The 19,788-nt window shown below is 45.6% G+C and overlaps 2 protein-coding genes across 7 annotated transcripts in view; one reads left to right on the top strand and one right to left on the bottom strand.

The window, feature by feature from the left end:
• ZCWPW1 (zinc finger CW-type and PWWP domain containing 1) overlaps positions 1-19,751 on the top strand; it is a 31,907-nt gene extending 12,156 nt beyond the window's left edge. For 5 of the 6 annotated variants that reach the window (XM_079785347.1, XM_079785348.1, XM_079785349.1 and 2 more), the window contains 10 exons: positions 3,397-3,513; positions 4,441-4,561; positions 5,419-5,494; positions 5,892-5,996; positions 7,162-7,245; positions 7,861-7,927; positions 8,953-9,080; positions 12,535-12,595; positions 13,057-13,191; positions 19,291-19,751. In XM_079785347.1, coding sequence (XP_079641473.1) covers positions 3,397-3,513; positions 4,441-4,561; positions 5,419-5,494; positions 5,892-5,996; positions 7,162-7,245; positions 7,861-7,927; positions 8,953-9,080; positions 12,535-12,595; positions 13,057-13,191; positions 19,291-19,598 — 1,202 coding nt within the window. In that variant the 3' untranslated portion in view covers positions 19,599-19,751. Of the gene's footprint in view, positions 1-3,396; positions 3,514-4,440; positions 4,562-5,418; positions 5,495-5,891; positions 5,997-7,161; positions 7,246-7,860; positions 7,928-8,952; positions 9,081-12,534; positions 12,596-13,056; positions 13,192-15,535; positions 15,647-19,290 lie in introns of those variants that run through there. The other variant, XM_079785352.1, reaches the window with a different exon arrangement.
• On the bottom strand, positions 15,669-18,164 carry LOC307107877 (GRB2-associated-binding protein 3-like; the record flags this gene model as incomplete). The annotated part of the gene is made up of 2 exons (XM_079785407.1): positions 15,669-15,711; positions 16,513-18,164. The coding sequence occupies 2 exons, from the start codon at positions 18,162-18,164 to the stop codon at positions 15,669-15,671; spliced, it is 1,695 nt and encodes a 564-aa protein (XP_079641533.1).
• Positions 19,752-19,788: the final 37 nt, after the last annotated feature.

Here is a 19,788-nt window from a genome sequence, read left to right on the forward strand (position 1 = left end):
GACAGTGTATGCTTAATTTCTGACTGGTCCTTTTCCATTTTTTTGGCATTCTCATTAAGATCCTTGAAGGTCTCACTCACTAAGTTCCTCGGAGGTCTCACTAGGTTTCTCGGTGGTTCCTAGAAGATTCTTGAGTAACCTTATAACTGTGGTTTTGAACTCTATACCCAGTAGTTTGCTTTCCTCCATTTCTTTCATTCGTGACATGTTTCTTTGTCTCCGCATTTTGGCTGCTTCCCTGTGTTGTTGGAGTGGCTTTTGTGTGGTAGGTGACCTGTAGGGCCCAGTGGCTCAGCATTCCCAATCACCTGAGGTGGACACTCTTGGTGCACCCCTTTGTGGGCTGGGTGCACAGTCTTGTTGTAGTTAAGCTTTGATTGCTGTTGGTACACTGGGAGGAATTGAACTCCAGGCCAATTGGCTGTGAGGATCAGCTGTGTCTATAATGGAAGAACTTCTGTGCTGGAGACACCCTTATGGGGCAGGACTTGCTTCAGTGGGGCTTTGGTGCTCACTGAGTCTGCCTCTTGAGTGTGTCGCTTATGGATATGAAGAGTTGAAATCTGGTGTCATCTCACACTGACCACTAGGTACACTGGCTCCTGGATCTTTAAGGAGGTGCAAGTCAGCTACTGTCTGAGGCCACCCAGCAGGAACTACAGCGAGATCTGCAGATTTCTCCTCTTTGTTTGGGGTTTGGAAGTTTTGGAGCTATCTGACCCAGCTGCAGTTTGTTAGGTTAAGCTGCAAAAGGGCAGGCCATTCATATGCAAAAGCCGCTGTGCACAGCTCAGGTGGGTTTGTAAATTGGGTGGGGTGGAGTCTCAGGGAATCACTAGGACATGGCAACCAGCGATGGCTACCAGTCAGCTGTCTCTGCGTCTCTGCGTTTCCAAGTCTCTGCGTTTCCACATCCCCGCGTCCCCGCACCCCGTGCCCCAGTGCAGTAAACAATGATTACTGCGAGCACCTCTGCGAGAAAGCCACCCTCACTTTCCGACCCGATGCCAGACAGTCTAGTTTCTCCCCATAGAAGTCAGGGCCCCTAGAGTCTTGCCGGAAACTGGAGTTCAGAGCAGTCAGGAGCTTGTATCTCCCTTCCAATTGAAAAAAAAGTGCCCCCAGTTGCCAGTCTGATTCGCGCGCCTCCGTACCTCTGCTTTTCCACGGCTTTGCACCTCCTACACAGTCTCAATGAGCTTTTTTCTTTCCTTCTAGTTGTAGAACTTCTACTCAGCCAGCTTTCCTGGGGTTCTGGGTGATAGTCGTTTTGTCTTTTAGTTGTAGTTTTGGTGTGGTTGTGAGAGGCAGCACGTACAGGTGTATACCTTATGCTGCCATCTTGGTTTCTCCGATCTATGTTTACTTTTATAGTCCCCAACCCCTTCTCACATTTTTTTTTCTAGTCTTGCTAGGGCATCTCTACAAACATCCAAAAGTATCATTAGTAATTATCTTTCCAGACTAATACAACATTCCCAACCAGTACCTTGTTCTTCAAAATTAATCAATTAAGAAAGTGATCCATAATATGCTTTTCTGAGGATGGTTTCAATAGGATGGAGGGCATTCCTTATGTTTAGGTATTTAAAGTAAGATTTGACAGTGGGAGAGTGAACTTACTAGAGAAACATATTGTGAATAGATAGTTTACCCATGTGCCTAGTTATGTGATTTTTTTTCTAGTAACACTCAATTTAATGAATATAGGCACAGAAAAGGTAGAGTGGGTTCATTCAGGGTTGTGTTTTACCAGCTGGATAGGAGGAAGGACAGAGGCAAATGAAGATGTCTGCAAGAGAATCTAAGGAATCAAACCTGAGTAAGTATAGAGTAATGAAAAGAGGTTGCTTCTGGATTGAGGGGAGGGTAGGAGCCAGTGGGTAAGAGATCTAGATAAAGTGAAAGTTGCTGTAAGGGTCCTTTGAGCAAATGAAGTGGGAAGACAGGGAATTTTTATCAGAGAGGGATATTTGGATAAGTGGTTCAAGGGAGTGGGCAGTCCCTGCAGGTGACCGGTGGGGCATCCAAGGGTAGGAGGGGTTACTGAAGTGAAGTGGGTTATTGAGATAGCATGGAGAAAAAGGTCAAAGAACTCAGAGAATGGGATACTTTGTGAATTACCCCTATGGAAATAGTGATCATTTGGAATGAGGCCAGGAGGTAGAGAGGAGAAGGCTGAACCAGATGTCAGCATTTTTTCAAGGGAGATGAGAGGGTGGTATAGTTCCACTGCCTGGTCCTCAAGGGAGGAAGGTTTTTATAGGAAGGAGATAGTAATGCTCTGGAAATGGCAATAGGGAATAAGGATGATGCTGAATCCATTTTCTGGCCTGAGAGACATGAGATTCCTAAGAAGGAACCAATTCTATTTAGAGAACTGCGGGTGGGGTGGGGTCGGGTAGAGGCAATGTCAGTGCATCACCAGGTTTCAAAAATGAGATAGAGGTTCAGAGAAGAGGTTGAAGATATGTGGACTTTTGTTGCTTTTGTCTGGAATTCTAAAAATAACAGTGGAGGAGAGGCTGTGTTGGGTACGGGGACAACTCAGAAAATGTGGGGTTGAAGGTTTGGCAGGTAAGTGATAAAAGGAATGCTTTGCCCAGCCTCAGTGGCTTAGTGGTTGAGCACCGACCTATGAACCAAGAGGTTATGGTTTGATTTCTGGTCAGGGCACATGCCTGGGTTGCGGGCTCGATCCCTAGTGATAGGTGTATAAGAGACAGCCAGTCAATGACTCTCTCATCATTGATGTTTCTATCTCTCTCTCCCTCCCCCTTCTTTGAATTCAATAACAAATATATGTATATATTTAAAAGGAATGCTTTGTCTTTCAGCAGGGCCTGAAGTAAATAGTTGATTGAGAAATGATGGACTTAGACCTGTTTGTTTTGGAGGGGGGTGAACTTGGGGCTGTTGATCCCAAAGGTTGCAACTTGATGATTTGGTGACAGATAGATCTGCTGAGATTCAGATAGAAACTCTGGATGTTGTACACAAAAGATGCTGGGTAGCCCTTCAAAAGAATTTTTCAGCATTGACATGCTAGCAGAGAACAAGGCACTAGCCAGAAAGATGGAAACCAACCTTTTTAAAGAACTGTCAATATAGGAAACACTCCTTTCTGCCCTGGGTGGAGGAGAAATGATGGCATGGTATGGTAAAAGATTGAAATGTGAGACCTGGGTTGTAAATGTACCTCTGCCACAAATTTAGACTAATCTTCAGTAAGTCAATTATCTTCTCTGAGCCTTACTTTTCCCATTTATAAGTAAGGATTAGACTAGGTGATCTCTAAGGCTATGTGATTGTGGTGAGGAGTATATTATTTTAAATGAGTTGAAGAAGGAAGAGCACATTTTTGAGTCTCATTTCAGTTTTTTTCCCCTGTCACAGGTCAGTGTCTAGTCTGGGTCCAGTGTTCCTCCCCGAACTGTGAGAAATGGAGGCGGCTTCGTGGGAACATTGACCCCTCAGTCCTTCCAGATAATTGGTCCTGTGTCCAGAATACAGGTTGAATGGAATGGAAATGTTTTTGTTTTTTTGGTTCCACCCTTTCTTTCCCTGCATATATCCTTTAAATTAATTATGTTGTAGGTGTAGTTTCAACTCCAGGGGTCCTTGTAGTGTTTGGAGGAAAGAAAACGATCTTCCTGTCATATCAAGATGAATCTGGCATAACGGGCTAGAAGAAGACAACCTAAAGAGTTATGTTGTGGGGAGGGGCATGGAATCTGAACATATATTCTGAGCCCAGCCAATGTGGTTCAGTGGTTGAGCATTCCTATAAACCAGGAAGTCATAGTTGGATTCCTGGTGAGGGCACATGCCTGGGTTTTGGGCTCGATCTCCTGGGGTGGGGGTGTGTGTGTGTGCGTGAGGCAGCTGATCAATGATTCTTTCTCATCGTTGATGTTTCTATCTCTCTCTTCCTCTCTGAAATAAATAAAAACGTATAGAAAAGCACACATATGTTCTGAGAGAATTCCATCTTTTTCAGCATTGGTCTGACCCTGTCAATCCTGATTAGGTTATTGGTATTAGGTTGGATAGAAAGGGATATGGAATATATAGGGAAAAGCAGTTAAGAAAGATCCAGAGGCATAGAATTCTAGAATGTTTGAAACTACCTGAAAGACATTACGATGCTCTAAGTCAGCCCAGTTACTTTACTGATGAGAAAACAGTGTCTCAGAGAAATTACAGCCATAATGTTACATAGAAAGGTCAAACAATATGGGATATAGAAGCCTGGAATCTCTTTCTCTAGAGTATAATGAGGTAGCACTCCTACTTCTAGGTTGCATTTCCTCCAAGGGTCTTTGTTCTTCCTCCATGCCCATCTCCCAGGTGCCCTTTTGGTCATACCTGCTGCCTATACCTGTTTCCTGTCCTATCTCCTGCCCTCATCCAGGCTATTTTCCTTCTCTTTTTTGGCAGACTTGGAGTATAATCGCTGTGATATCCCTGAGGAGACCTGGATAGGGCATGAGAGTGATGTGGCCTATGCCTCCTACATCCCAGGATCCATCATCTGGGCCAAGCAATATGGTTACCCCTGGTAGGGCACCATGGCATACTTGGAACATCCTTCATGATCTTGAGAGTGGTAGATTCAAACAGAGAAGGAAGGAAATGGGAAACATTTACAATGGAAATGGTACCTGCCTTAGCCATGGCTGGGTGCCTCAGTTGGTTGGAGCATTGTCCAGTACACTGAAAGGTTATGGGTTTGATTCCTGGTCAGGGCACATACCTCAGTTGTGGGTTCAATCCCCATGGCGAGGTGCATACAGGAGGCAACCGATTGATGTTTATCTCTCTTTATCTCTCAAAAAATTTAAAAATCCACAACATATCCTCAGGTAAGGATTTAAAATAAAAAAAAAGACATGGTACCTGCCTTAGAAAGAGCTTGGGGTGGGGGAAAATATAAAGCACTAAGCTTGGAGACTTTGAAAGAGCATGTTCTCTAGAATTTCATAGTGGATGTTGTATTTCCCTGGAAAAAAAGGTCTGACAATTCTACTCTGAATTGGTAGAAAGAGGAGGGTGGCTCTACAGCATTTTTAAACATTGAGATATTAGGGATAAAGTAAAGAGAACAAGGGAGGGTAGGATGGGTAATTTCTTCTTTGGAGATGTCCCTAGTCAGAAGACTTTGTTCTCAGAGTTGCCGGAAGGCCTAAGGATAAGATACTTTTACAAGGAAGATCCTAAGCTTCCTTGTACATTGATGAAAGTTACTTCAGTCTTCAGTCATTTGGTAGTGACCACTGGGAGGGATTGACAGGGTCGGGGTATCTATCTTTGGTTATAAAACATGTTGTTCCTTTCTTTACATGTATATTAATGAGTTTGTATTCTATTCATCTAAACCCATCTCTTCTGTCTCCTACATCAATCTATCTTCTTCAGGTGGCCAGGCATGGTAGAATCTGACCCTGACCTGGGGGAATATTTTCTTTTTGCTTCTCATCTTGATTCCCTGCCGGTGAGTTTTCCTGTTTCAGGTAGGTGGTCAAGCCAAAGTAATGACCAAATTCATCCTAACGGATGCACAGAGTTAGAAACATAGGCATAGCCAGAAGACATGAGCAGAAATAGACCCTTAGCTGGAGTGAAAAACAAATAAATTCTCACATATAGAAACAAACTTGTATCTAATTAAATATTTATTAGGACATGTGTGTTTTGATAAATATGCATTGATTAGGATTACTGAGGTCAGGATGGAAGAACAATGGAAATAAGTGGGTCAGTATAAGGGAGCAGAAAAGGCCCAGCATCCCTTTCCTTGTGACTCCTCAGTTCTTCCCCTCCTTTTCTGGCTAGAGGGCCAAAGCAAGGAGAAAAACAAGAGGCCATAACATAACCATCTTTTATTTCAGTCTAAGTACCATGTGACATTTTTTGGAGAAACAGTCTCTCGTGCTTGGATCCCAGTCAACATGCTCAAGAACTTTCAGGAGCTGTCTCTGGAGCTATCTGGAGTGGTGAGCAACCCTTGGGGGTCAGTTGTGATACAGCAAACTTGAAAACGAAATTTTCCCTTTATTAAACCTGATATTCTCCCAGGGGAAGCTGTATCAGGAGAAAGTCTCATGTCTGACCAAGTGTGCAAGGGTGAGGTTATTCATGAGGGACTCTTCTATCTACCAGGATTGTAACAAGATAATTATTTTTCTTAATCTTTTTCCCTGGCTTCAGATGGGAGGCCTTCCTGAAGACTAGTTTTCTACAGTTTAGCCAAAGCAGGTGTGGCAGAAATGAGGGCACAGATTAACTCAGGGTTTCTCAATCTGGAGACTATAGACATTTTGAGCCAGATAATTGTTTGTTGTGGAGGGCTGTCCTGTGCATTGTAGGATGTTTAGTAGCGTCCCTGGGCAACTATCCAGTAGGGATCCCCCATCCCTGGTTGTGACAACCAAAGAGTTGTCTCTAGAATTGCCAAATGTCCTGGGGGTGGGGGTGGGGGCGGGGAAGAGCAAAACCTCCCCTGGCTGAGAATCACTGCATTAGGTAAAGAACATTTCCTCCCTATAATTGCTTTGGGTTTGACCAGCCTTACAAATGAGCAGAGGTCCAGCAGCTCAGGGGCCTTAGAAAATTAGGTAGTGAGTATTCAGTCAAACAGCTGGATCTAAAGAAACTTGTGAAAAGCTTAAAAGTGTAATCATCTGAAGTCCTTTAATCTTGCCTTTTCAAAGTTCCATGGGAATTACTTTGGAGAGGACATAAAAGTGTTGGTTGAAAATTGCTGGGAATTGGTGAGGGTTTTTTTTGTTGGGGGCTAAGTGAGAATTGTGTCTCTGAGCTCAAAAGATTAATAAGAGTATCATGTCAATACCAGGAGCTGGAAATAAATGTAGTTAAAGATAATATCTGGGCCCGGCCAGCATGGCTGAGTGGTTGTGCGTCAACCTATGAACCAGGAGGTTACGGTTCGATTCCCAGTCAGGGCACATGCTTGGGTTGCAGGCTCGATCCCCAGTGTGGGGCATGCAGAGGTCAGCCAATCAATGATGTTTCTATCTCTCCCTCTCCCTTCCTCTCTGAAATCAATAAAAATATATTTTTAAAAAAGGTATCTGGTGAGCAGTATGTTGGGGTCACATTTCTAATATTTATCATGACTCTACTCATCTTCCATTTCAGAAAAAGTGCAGGAACAAGGACTGCAGCCAGCAACTGGGGGCAGCCATGATAATGGCTCAGGAGGCAGAACAGATCAGTATTCAGGTGGGAAAGTGTTCAGACCACATACCAGCTCCTCTTTGGGACTTGAGACCCAAAGCAAACCATGTGTTCGCTACTGCAGAAAATTGGTTTGTCCTTCTCCATTATACAGTCTTAGTCTTAGAACTACATAGTCTTTTCTTCCCAGGCCAAATTCCCTCAATTCCTTAACTCATCCATTCTTTTCCTTACCCTTGGACAAATGGGATCTTCTCCCAGTCCAGACAGAGACAGTTTGTGGTAGGGGCATGCTTCCTCCTATTTTAAAGTCAAGTCTCAGATATATGTACCTTAACATCTCTTTTATGCGGAGTCAGTATTTACCCTCAATTCTGCCTTTGGGGGTGGGTGGAGAATGGCAGGCAGTGAATTTATCCTTCCCAGTTATTTATTGAATTATAAACTGGAAAAGAGATGATAATATGATTATATATTACTTTACTACAATATGTTATAATAGTCAATCTCCAAAAATATCTAGGTAAATCTAATGTGAAATTTCAAGTGAAAATGGTATGGAATATAAATTCAAATCCTAGAACTAAAATCTTGAAGACAGAGGGCAACAATAGTTCCTGGGAGAGTAGTAGATGATGCTTTGTTTCTTGGTTCCCTTAGGAGCGGGTTAAATTGTTTGGTTTCTGGAGCAGATACAGTGGATCTGACAATAATGGGGAAGGAAAAGGTAGGATATGTAGGAGGTGAAGACTAAAGAGGGAGAGGAGGGATTCCTTCATGAGGACAGCAACTGAAGCTTTTCTTTGTTTTATATCTGCCTAGAGGCCTGGTGCACAAAATTTGTGCACAGGGGCGGGGGGGGGGGCGTGTCCCTCAGCCCGGCCTGCACCCTCTCCAATCTGGGACCCCTCAGGGAATGCCTGTTGCAATCTGGGACCACTGGCTCCTAACCACTCACCTGTCTGCCTGCCTGATCGCCCCTTACTGCTCCCCTACCGGCCTGATCACCTGTAACTGCTCCCTTGCTGGCCTGAGAGCCCCTAACCACCTCTACCTCGCCCCATACCCAGGACCCAGGATTCCCTATTCCGGCTGGTTGCAGGCACCCAGGACCCGGGCTTCCCTCCCTCTGGCTGGCCGCAGGCACCGAGTACCTGGCTGGCTTCACCCGGGCCAGCTGCAGCCGCAGGGGACCGTGGGCGGACAGCTTTACCTGAGCCGCAGCTGCAGGCTCCCAGGACCTCGGGGTGGGCGGCTTGTCCCTCTCCTGGGCCGCAGCCTGACTGGTCCCCATTCCTCTCTTGCAAGCTAATTTGTGCCTGGCTGGTCCCCATTCCTCTCTCCCCAGTGTTGAGTGTCTGAGTCTTTAATGGTGTGACTGTGTGAGGGCATGACAACCATTTGCATATTAGCTCTTTATTATATAGGATGTTATCAACCTAGTTCTAGATTTTATAATAGGAGGTTTTCCATGAATATCATTGGGCCAGTGTTGGGGATGAATAGATGAATGGATGAGTGGAGAGAGGAATGGAGGAAAAAATGGGGCAGGGAAGGAGGGTGCACATTAAATAGTCATGTGACTTTGAAAAGGGTCTAACTATGATAATCTAGGATCATGATTTATGGAGAAAATACTACTTGGGCATGAAGGGTAGACTTAGAAGACTGATTCTCTGGTATCAGCTCCATTAACTCATCACCTATTTTATTGAATAAATGACTTAGCTTTCCTTCCTATTCCTGTTGTAGACTTAATGCTCACTGGGGCTAAGAGTCCAGATTCCTTCTTGGAGAAAGAAGAGGAAGAGTCAGACTTGGAGAAGGAGGAGGAAGAGTCAGACCTGGAGAAGGAGGAGGCAGAGGAGGAAGAGAAAAAAGTAAGATTGATCTTTGGGGCCCTTTTAAGAGATTCCTATAGAGCATCTGTTGGCATGGGTTATATTTACTAAGGAAGTGTCCTGTCTCTGCCTCAGGGAACCCTAATAATCCTGTCTCTTAGGGTCTCCAAGGAATTTCCTTGATTATTCTCTCTAATATATCACATCTCTAGAAACTTATTTCTTTTTTAAAAATTTTATTGATTGATTGATTGATTTTAGAGAGGGAGGAAGAGGGAGAAAGAGAGAGAAACATTGTTGTTCTACTTATTTATGCATTCAGTGGTTGATTCTTGTATGTGCCCTGATTGGAGATCAAATCCCAAACCTGGCATATCAGGACAATGCTCAAACTAACTGAGCTACCCAATCAAGGTTAGAACTTCTTTCTTTTAAAAAGCAAAGTATGTATGTATGTATGTATGTATGTATTCCTCACCAAGAATATTTTTTCCATTGATTTCTAGAGAGAGTGGAAGGGAAGGAGAAAGGAAAGGGAGAAGGGGGAGACGGAGGGAGGGGCGGGGGGGGAGAGAGAGAGAGAGAGAGAGAGAGAGAGAGAGAGAGAGAGAAACATTAATTGGTTGCCTCCTGAACATGCCCTGACCAGGGCGGGGATCGAACCTGCAACCCAGGTACATGCCCTTGACCAGGAATTGAACCTGTGATCCTTCGGTGCACAGACCAATGCTCTAACCACTGAGGGGCTCACACCTGCCAGGGCTCTTTTTTAAATTTATTGTTTTAGAGAGAAAGAAAGAGGAAGGGGGAGAGAGGGGGGGGGGCATTGATTTGTTGTTCCACTCATTTTTTTTTTTTTTTAATTCAGAGAGGAAGGGAGAGGAGAGAGAGATAGAAACATCAATGATGAGAGAGAATCATTGATTGGCTGCCTCCTGCACAGCCCCTACTGGGGATGGAGCCGCAAACCAGGCATGTGCTTTTGACGGGAATCAAACCTGGGACCCTTCAGTCCACAGGCCGATGCTCTATCCACTGAGCCAGACCGGCTAGGGCTGTTCCACTTATTTATGTATTCATTAGTTGCTTCTTGTATGTGCCCTGACTGGAGATCGAACCTGCAACTTTGGTATATTGGGAGGTCATGCTAACCAACTGAGTTGCCCAGTCAAGGCAACTTCTTTCTTTCTTTCTTTCTTTCTTTCTTTCTTTCTTTCTTTCTTTCTTTCTTTCTTTCTTTCTTTCTCTTCTTTCTTTCTTTCTTTCTTTCTTCCTTCCTTCCTTCCTTCCTTCCTTCCTTCCTTCCTTCCTTCCTTCCTTCCTTCCTTCCTTCCTTCCTTTCCTTCTTTCCTTCCTTCCTTCCTTCCTTCCTTCTTTTTTTTTTTTAACATATTTTATTGAGTTTTTACAGAGAGGAAGGGAGAAGGATAGAGAGTTAGAAACATCGATGAGAGAGAAACATCGATCAGCTGCCTCTTGCACACTCCCCACTGGGGATGTGCCCGCAACCAAGGTACATGCCCTTGACCGGAATCGAACCTGGGACCCTTCAGTCTGCAGGCCGACACTCTATCCACTGAGCCAAACCGGTTTCGGCCTTCTTTCCTTCTTTCCCCTCCCTCCCTCCCTCCCTCCCTCCCTCCCTCCCTCCCTCCCTCCCTCCCTCCCTCCCTCCCTCCCTCTCTCTCTCTCTCTCTCTCTCTTTCTTTCTTTCTTTCTTTCTCTCTTTCTCTCTCTCTCTCTCTCTCTCTCTCTCTCTCTCTCTCTCTCTCTCTTTCTTTCGGCAACTTATTTCTTTATTATCATCTCAATTCCTACCTTAGTTCTTTGGTTCTGACTGGAGCAATTTCAGAGAACACCAAGTTGCCTCTCTTTATTCTCTCTTCCCACTATGTGGACACTTAGGATATTCATTCACTTGTTTCCTTAGTCTCTCTTCAGGTACATGAAATATAGAATTTTTTTTTCATATTTAAAGAGACTTTTTAGAGTAGTGTTAGGTTCACAGCAAAATTGTGAGGAAGGTGCAGAGAGTTCCCATTTACCCCTTCCCTAAACGTACATAGCCTCCCCCATTATCAATATCCCCCACCAGAGTGGTGTATTTGTTATAATCAGTAAACCTACATTCACAAACCATTCAAAGTCCATAGTTTATATTACCGTTCACTCTTAGTGTTGCACATTCTTTGGGTTTGGACAAACGTGTAATGACATGTATCAGTCACTGTAATATCATACAAAGTATTTCACTGCTCTAAAAATCCTGTGTGTTCCACCTGTTCATCTCTTCTCCTTCCCCCAGTATGCCTCAACCTTTGACAACCACTGATCTTTTCATTGTCTCCATAGTTTGCCTTCTCCAGAATGTCATATAGTTGGAATCACAGTATGTAGCCTTTTCAGACTGGCTTCTTTCACTTAGAATTATGCATTTAAGGTGCTTCCATGTCTTTTCATGGCTTGATGTCTCTTTTTTTCCTGAATAATATTCCATTTTCTGTATGTTCCAGTTTATTTACCCATTCACCTACTGAAGTATATCTTGGTTGCTTCCAAGTTTGAGCAATTATGAATAAAGTTGCTATAAACATTGTATACAGGTTTTTGTGGGAACTTGTTTTCAACTTCTTTGGATAAATACCAAGGAGCTTGATTGCTGGATCATATGGTAAGAGTCTGTTTAGTTTTGTAAGAACCCACCAAACTGTCTTCCAAAGTGGCTATATCATTTTACATTCCCATCCCACCATCAATGAATGAGAGTTCCTGTTGCCTCATATCTTTGCCAGCATTTGATGTTGTTAGTGTTTTGGATTTTGGGCATTGTAATAGATGCATAGTACTATCTCATTGTTGTTTTAATTTGCATTTCACTTATGATTATGATGTTTAACATCTTTTCATGTGCTTACTCGCTATCTGTATATCTGGGGTAAGGTTTCCATTAAGGTGTTTGGTCCATTTGTAAATGGGGTGTTTTCTTTTTTAATTTTTTAAATTGATTTTTAGAGAGAGACACATTGATGTGGAAGTGAAACATCAATTGGCTGCTTCCTGCATGCTCCCTACTGGGGAACAAGCCCACAACCTGGGCACGTGCCCTGACCAGGAATCCAACTGGCAACCTTTTGGTGCACAGGAGGATACCCAACCACTGAGCCACACCAGCCAGGATGGGTTATTTGTTTTCCTGCTGAGTTTTATGGGTTCTTTATATTTAGACTAGTGGCCCGGTGCATGAAATTCGTGCCACGGCAACCCAGCGCTGACTGCAGGACTGACTTCCAGTTGGTCGAGCCTCGGTCATTACCAGTCGTTATGACCCAGGGTCTTTATATATTGGGATAAGTCCTTCATCCGATATACCTTTTGCAAATATTTTTTCTCAGTTTGTGACTGTTCTCATCATTTCTGTAGCATCCCACTCTATTAAAAACACAGTTATATAACTTCATTTATCTTTTTTTATTTTTTTCTCTCCCATACTTAGGACCCAACTTTGCCCAGTCCCAGGCCAGCCAAAATTCAGACAAAACTCCCCAAGGCCAGAGGTAAGCAAGCCAGCTGGAAATGGGACATGTGTTACAGTTAAGGCAGGGTGAAAGCAGAGAGTGTAACGGGCCTGCAGGTAGCTGGAACTTACTGACTGTCTCAGATCCAGAACCTGAGGAAACATGGCAGGATTCATTCTAGTGTCATTAGAGAATCTGTAGCGTCCTCATTTCTGTATATTGAATTATAAAAATCTTAGGAATGAATGTTTTAAATTCTTAGCAAGAAGGATAACTTTCTAGAGAAGAACCATGAGGAGAACCATGAGGGGAAGATGATGGGGAGAGGGGAGAGGGGAGAAATATTGGGGAGCGGGGAGGAATTGAAGGAATTTACTAGATTAAGATTAGCAGAAGATGCAGGACAGAGACATAAATGTGGGGAGTCAATGGACCCTTGACAAGTTGTTATTTAGAGAGAAATAAATGTTCTTCATGGTTGGGGGTGTGGGGTGATGCAGGCATAGCAGATGGACGAGATGGGACTCAGCAAGGGAAGTCAGTGAAGAGATCTCTTGGAAATGAACCTGCAGCTGCTCCTGTACTCATAATGGGAAAGAAAAAAGTGCATGGCAATTCAGATCCTGACCAGCCAGGTAAGGCTCTAACTTTGGAAAAAGTTTGGGGAAATAGGGTTCATGTCTATATCTCCTCTCCCTAGATAATTTTTTTTTCCTCCTTACAAAACTTTTATTAATGCCAGAAATGAAATAGTAAAAACACAATGGATTTTTTTTTTAACATCAGTATAATCATGGGTACAAAGATGGCATGAATGGGGACTGAGGAGGCCTTGAGAAGAGAAAGCAGGACTGTGGGGAGCCTTCAGTCTCAAGTCAGACCTAAAGGTATTGATTCAGTTGATCCTTGCTCCACCGACGGACTCCCACAGTCTCACTCCATGCCTTTATAGCGGGCTGTGTGCTGGGCCTCAGGGCTCGTTCCTCCTCAAGAAAAACGTATCTCCCAAAGTCCTTAGGGACTTGTAGGCTTGAGACCCTTCACAAGTCCCGATCCGGAGGAATTTCCTAACAAAACAATATGGAAGGAAACAAACAAACAAGGAACTGCGGAAAACAATGTGGGATTAATTGCCGCACTGTCCTGTTCCGTTGATTCCCAAGTCTTCTAGAAGGAGCACCCTGCACAGTGTACAGGCGTGCCGTGTGCACTGGACTCGGAATGGAATCTGGGATGATTTCTGGGAAAAAAAATCTCAGAGGTCACAGTTTGATTCCTAGTCAGGGCACATGTCTGGGTTGTGGGCTCAATTCACCAGTAGGGGGCGTGCAGGAAGCAGCTGATCAATGATTCTCATCACTGATGTTTCTATTTCTCTCTCCTTCTCCCTTCCTGTCTGAAATCAATAAAAATATAAAAATTAGCCTGCTATATTTGGTTAAATGTTTAATTAACTTAGCCCTAATGCCTTGGCAGGGCCAGACCAAATGATTTTGCGGGCCTTATAAGGTCCGCGGGCCAGCCGTTCTCCACCCCTGCTCTATGGGAACTGGCAATCAGCAGCCCGGGATTCTTGCCTGAAGCTCTGTGACTCTTTGCAAATCACAGAGAAGGAGGTGGCTCTTTACAGGCTCCAGCCTTCCTGTGTGATGATGTGGAGCTGGCCACGGGGTGAGAGGAGCCCTCTTGTTTGGGCTTACTAAGGACTCGACTCAGTTAAAGAACTCGGCAGGCCCAGGTGGCGTGGCTCAGTGGTTGAGTGTTGACCTGTGAACCAGGAGGCCATGGTTCCATTCCCAGTCAGGGCACATGCCCAGGTTGCAGGCTCGATCCCCGGTGTGGAGTGTGCAGGAGGCAGCCGATCAATGATTCTTTCTCATCAGTGATGTTTCTGTCTCTCTCCCTTCCTCTCTGAAATCAATTTTAAAAAATTAAAAAAAACACAAACCTCGGCACTTCCCCCCACCTTGCTCAAGAAAATGATGTTAACAGGTCCTGCTGCTTTCAACATCAAAATGACTTCTTTTATGATCTAAACAAACAAGACTTTGGCATTTACTTACCGGCAGGGCATTCTGAAACCTCGAAACCACGCAGCAAAGCCTACAGCTGCCCTGCGTAACCCTGACTGTCATAGACCTGCCTGCCTATTTGATCCAGCCTCATACAGAGGACACAGTGTCGGTGAAAATGTTGCAGAAACTGCTTCATTCCCAGTTGTTCCGATCTGTCTTCTGGCCACAGGTGCTCGGAGGGATGAGGAAGGGGCATTAAGTAAAGCCCCATGTGCGAGTGTGACTTTCGTCCGAGTGCCCTGAACCTCAGTACCCCATAAAGCAGAGGGGAAAACTAGCCAGGAAACATGAGGATGCAGCTCATTGTTTTTGTTTGTTTGTGTTTTTTTCCTAATCATAACTCTATCACTGAAAAGCATAAGATAGTCAGGGACAAGTTGTGCCTTCCCAAGCTAGCAAAAAATTCTTCCACCAGCATTAGCCAGCTTACAGGAAACACATTGCAAGGGGACCGTGTAGTCCAAGAATGGATTTTGCACTGGTCGTCAGGAGGTATTTCTCATGGTAATTACTGCTTATGTGAGAGTTCCGCATCTGAAACCCTGGCTGGACACACATACCTTTCAAGTATAAAAGCACCTGCTCAAAAGCCTATGAAAGAAAGAGGAGATGATGACTCATCTCAGGTCCTGTGCACCAAACTGATCAATTTCATCAAAATCCGCAGAGTCGCCCTCGCTGGTTTGGCTCAGTGGATAGAGCGTTGGCCTACAGACTGAAGGGTCCCAGGTTCCATTCCAATCCAGGGCACATGCCCAGGTTGCAGGCTTGATCCCCAGTGTGGAGTGTGCAGGAGGCAGCCGATCAATGATTCTCTCTCATCATGGATGTTTCTGTATCTCTCTCTCCCCTCTCCTTTCCTCTCTGAAATCAATATATGGTTTGTTTGTTTTTAAATCCTCAGAGTCAGTGTGAGATGGTAGAATGAACCTGCAATGGGCAGCCTGGCCAACTCTATTTAAACCCGACTCTGTGTCTCGGCTCCATGAGTGATCGTGGGCAAAGTGCGCCCTCCTCTGGTCCTCGTTTGCTTTTCTTCAAGTGGGAGCAACAATTTCTACCAACCGGAGCTTCCGGGGTCTTTTAGGGGGAGAGGCGATGATACACGTGAAAACATGCTGGAAACAGGTCAACAGCAACGGAATACCGGGCCACAGTTAGCTGCTTAAACCATGACATCCTCAGAGGCACTGTTGTCATCTGATATGGCCACCGCAGAGCCCAGGAATCATTGCCTCGTCACTTCAATTGTCTTTCTTTGGGGGATAACAATGATCTATCTGCTGGAGTCTTTGGAGGGAGGAGTGCAGATTCTCCCACCATTGCTGGCTTGATCTCTTCAACTGTGTCCTCGGGAGCTAGGACACGATGGTCTCCAGGGGCTTCTCTGCTGGGAAAATGTATCATTTCAGGGGAAGCATGGGAGAGAGAGGTCCATTTCAGGTACTGGAGTCAAAGGATGTCTTCCTGTCAGTTAGGAATACTGGCTTCGATCTGCACTCCAAATCCTCCAGTGGAGGGATTTGTCACCAAACTCTGGGAAAATAGTCTCTCGAGTTTTGTTTTGATTGTTCCTACCCTGTTTGAATGAATGAAGTTTTCTCCATCCCAGTCCACGGCCGTGCAATCCTTCATCTCCGCCTCTTGTGACTGTAGAGCCAGCTCTTAGCATCCCTGAGGCTCTGGGCATGGGCCGGTGTGGCCAGAGGAGGAAACTTCTGTGACAGGTGGTGGCGTGTAGAGGGGCTGGACTCCATCCCAGCCCCCTCTGGGAGGATGCTGCTTCCTTCTTCTCCCCGTCGAATGTACACAAACAGATCATTCTCTCCCACGGGTTCTTGCCAAGCCCACGGACGTTACACATTCTCTCTGCATCGTGACACTTTCGATTGCCTCTCGTCGGTCCACTCCTGCTTTGTGTTCTGGAGAGCTTGCGTCTTCTGCTCGTCCACCTGGACATAGTCTACTCTCTGCTCTTCTGAAAGGAGAAGTTTCTGCTGTACAGGAGCTGGTGACGCTGAATTGAAGTCCAGGGCTAAGTAATCCAGGCTGAATTTCTTTGTCCACATCACAGAACCACCGCTCAGGGAGTTGCCTGTTCGGTGTTCCTCCATCTGGATGTAGCTTTCTTCCTCTTCTCTGGAAACAGAATTGGCAAAAAATCTTGCAGAATTAATACCGTTTCTTCCTGGAGAGAGAAAGCTGGTCCGATTGCAAGGCACAGTGTGGGTCCTGGTTAGACAGGCATGTTCCCGGATGGTAGAGAGGTTTCTCAGGTCTAGCGGAGGTGGCCGTGGTTTCCTCTGAGGCTTGAGATCTCTGTTCACTGGAGGAGGTTCCAGGTCCACAGGTAGCTTGGGCAGTGGGCTCGCGATGCTTCCTGAGCTCATGGGGATGTAGTCATCAGGGCTGCACTGGGTTCGGAGACAAGCAGCGGCGATGTGGGGGCCCATGGGCACGTAGCCGTCCTCGGCACTGGCTGATGTCGTGGGGTACATTGGGGAGAACCTGCTCGGCAAATTTAAACTCAGCCGCTTGTCTCGGTGTCTTAAGGACTGGCCTTCTACATCAGCTTTCCAGGTTCTCACGTTATCTAAACCAGAGAGGGAGATCCTTCTTGGTGCCGCAGTGCATTCTGGCTTTCTGATGCTGCCGTGCCCACTCCACAGTAGCTGCTCCTCTTGGCACCGTTCAGAGAGATGAATTGGCTTAGGCGGGCGGGGAGGTGGCGTGTTGGACACAATGTCTAGTTCTTTTACCCCGTAGGGTAAGGAGCTTTGGTTTTTGTCTACCTGAAGGGTGGGATTTAAGGAAGTTTCCCGCAATGGTGAGGGAAAGTGGTCCCTGGCTGGCCCATTGATATCTCTGCTCCAGGTCAGGGCAGCCTGAGGCCTTGTGGGAGGTGCCTCCTGAGACCCATTCCTCTGGGCTGAGGGGTGGACCAGGTTAATGTAGGGCAGTGGCTGCAGGCCATCAATAAAAGCATTGTCGAATGAAGTCTGTTCCAATGAACGGTCTGAGTTCGACCAGCTGTCACATCTGGTGGATAAACTGGCATGGTGCAGTCTTCCACTCTCACAGTTGGACAGAATCAGATAATCAGGAAGGAAGAGCAACTCTGACTCACTTCTGGTTTCCTCAGTGGCTATGGTATTAGAGTGTGGGTCATCTCTTGGCAAGGGGGAGCTGACAGCATGGGCGGTGTGAAGGAAGCTGGCAGGGGATGGCTGGAGGGAGGAGGGCGTGTGAGTGAGGCTCTCCACGGAATCTGCACCATCCTCCAGGTGGCCGAGGTTGCAGACTTGGCTGATGCTGTGTACCCACACCTGCATTTCTTCCTCGGTCTTGGCCACCAGATAGAACGTATGAGAAGAAGTCTTCACGATGAACACGAAGTTATTCTGGAATTCCTTCCGCACGAAGCCAGGGCCCGCATGCTTCCACACCGCACACTCGCTGAGGTCTATCACACGAATGGGCTTGCTCGAGTGCTTGTTCCTGTAATACTCCAGGACGTTGGGGTTGCCACTCATGCGGCCCCGCCAGGCGTAGCGCTGCAGTTTCCTCTGGGGGGGGGGGGGGCGACTTGACGAGCCAGCCAGTGCACACAGCCTGCGCTCATCGTGGCTGCTGCTGCTGCCGCAGCCGCCCCTTCCTCCAGCTGGGTCGGCTGCCCTCGGCAGGAGGAAGTCGGGCCAGGGATCTAGATAATTTTTAAACAATTCTACACTTTTTCATTACTTTAAAAAGAACAAACACTGCCCTGAACGGTTTGGCTCAGTGGATAGAGCGGCCTGCGGACTGAAAGGTCCCAGGTTCGATTCCGGTCAAGGGCATGTACCTTGGTTGCGGGCACATCCCCAGTAGGAGGTGTGCAGGAGGCAGCTGATAGATGTTTCTCTCTCATCAGTGTTTCTAACTCTCTATCCCTCTCTTCCTCTCTGTAAAAAATCAATAAAATATATATAAAAAAAGAACAAACACTGGCCAAAATGGCATCTCTCAGATTGTAGAATGCAGTACACACTATCTATAATAACAAAAGTATAATATGCTAATTAGACTGGACATCCTTCCGGACATCCTTCCAGATGACCTTCTGGATGAAGCCAGGGCTGCAAGGGAAGCCTGGGTCCCAGGTGCTAGAGGGAAGCCCGGGTCCTGGGTGCCAGAGGGAAGCTGGTGCCAGCAGCCGGGGGAAGGAAGGCCTACTCTTGCACGAATTTCATGCATCAGGCCTCTAGTAGGAACATAATGGTTGTGGATTTGGTTTGATCCAGAGACCCAAGAATGATAAGGCGGAGGGAACTAACATTTATTGAGTATTGTCATGCAATGGCTAAATAGATATTGTCATGCAATGGCCATGTTATTCCCTTTCATTTTTTTCAATATCTCTATGGATGGATATTTGGCATTTCAATTATAAGGAGACGGAGGCTCAAAGAGTTTAAAATTTGCCTGTCTCATGTCTCTATCATACGGTTAATCCATGGCTTGAATCCAGGTCTTTCTGACTCCAAAGCCTATTTCTTCCTATTGAGAAAGGTAATTTTTTCCAGAGTTTTTTTTAAAAATATAAACTTTGGAGTTTGATTTGTAAAAGGTAAGGACAGATGACTTAATAAGATTCTCAGTTCTTTCACTTTTTTCATTTAGGTCCTGAGAAAAAATTTAAAGCTCCCCAAAGCAAGGCTTTGGTAACCAGCTTGTCTGAAGAAAAAGAGGTTATAATGGTGCCAGAGGGCCTGATCCTACCAGCTCATCACAAGGCCTGTCCTGCCACGGGGAAGGAAGAGCCTGCACCTCAAGAGCTACAGGAGGCTGGAAGCTTCCCTCCTGACGATGAAGCCTCCAGTGACTTGGACCTTGAGCAACTCATGGAAGATATTGGGGAAAATCCAGAGCAGAGGGTGGAGCTGCAGCATAGAGATGACACGGAGGAGTTCATCTTCTTTGAGGAGTAGTTCTGTGCTCACTTGTTCTCGTCCCTCTTCCCTGAGGGTAGGAGGGAGAGCCTCTCAAACGGCCCCAGAGAATTATTGGGATTGGCCATTGACTATAAGATTAATTCGCTGAAGTCAGAGTTGTATGGTTTATGTGTTAATAAAATAGGTTACTGGCTTAATTGGTTTGGTTTGTCTCTTAACCACATGC

The sequence above is a fragment of the Cnephaeus nilssonii genome (genome assembly GCF_951640355.1).
Source record: "Cnephaeus nilssonii genome assembly, chromosome: 2".
Lineage (NCBI taxonomy): Eukaryota > Metazoa > Chordata > Mammalia > Chiroptera > Vespertilionidae > Cnephaeus > Cnephaeus nilssonii.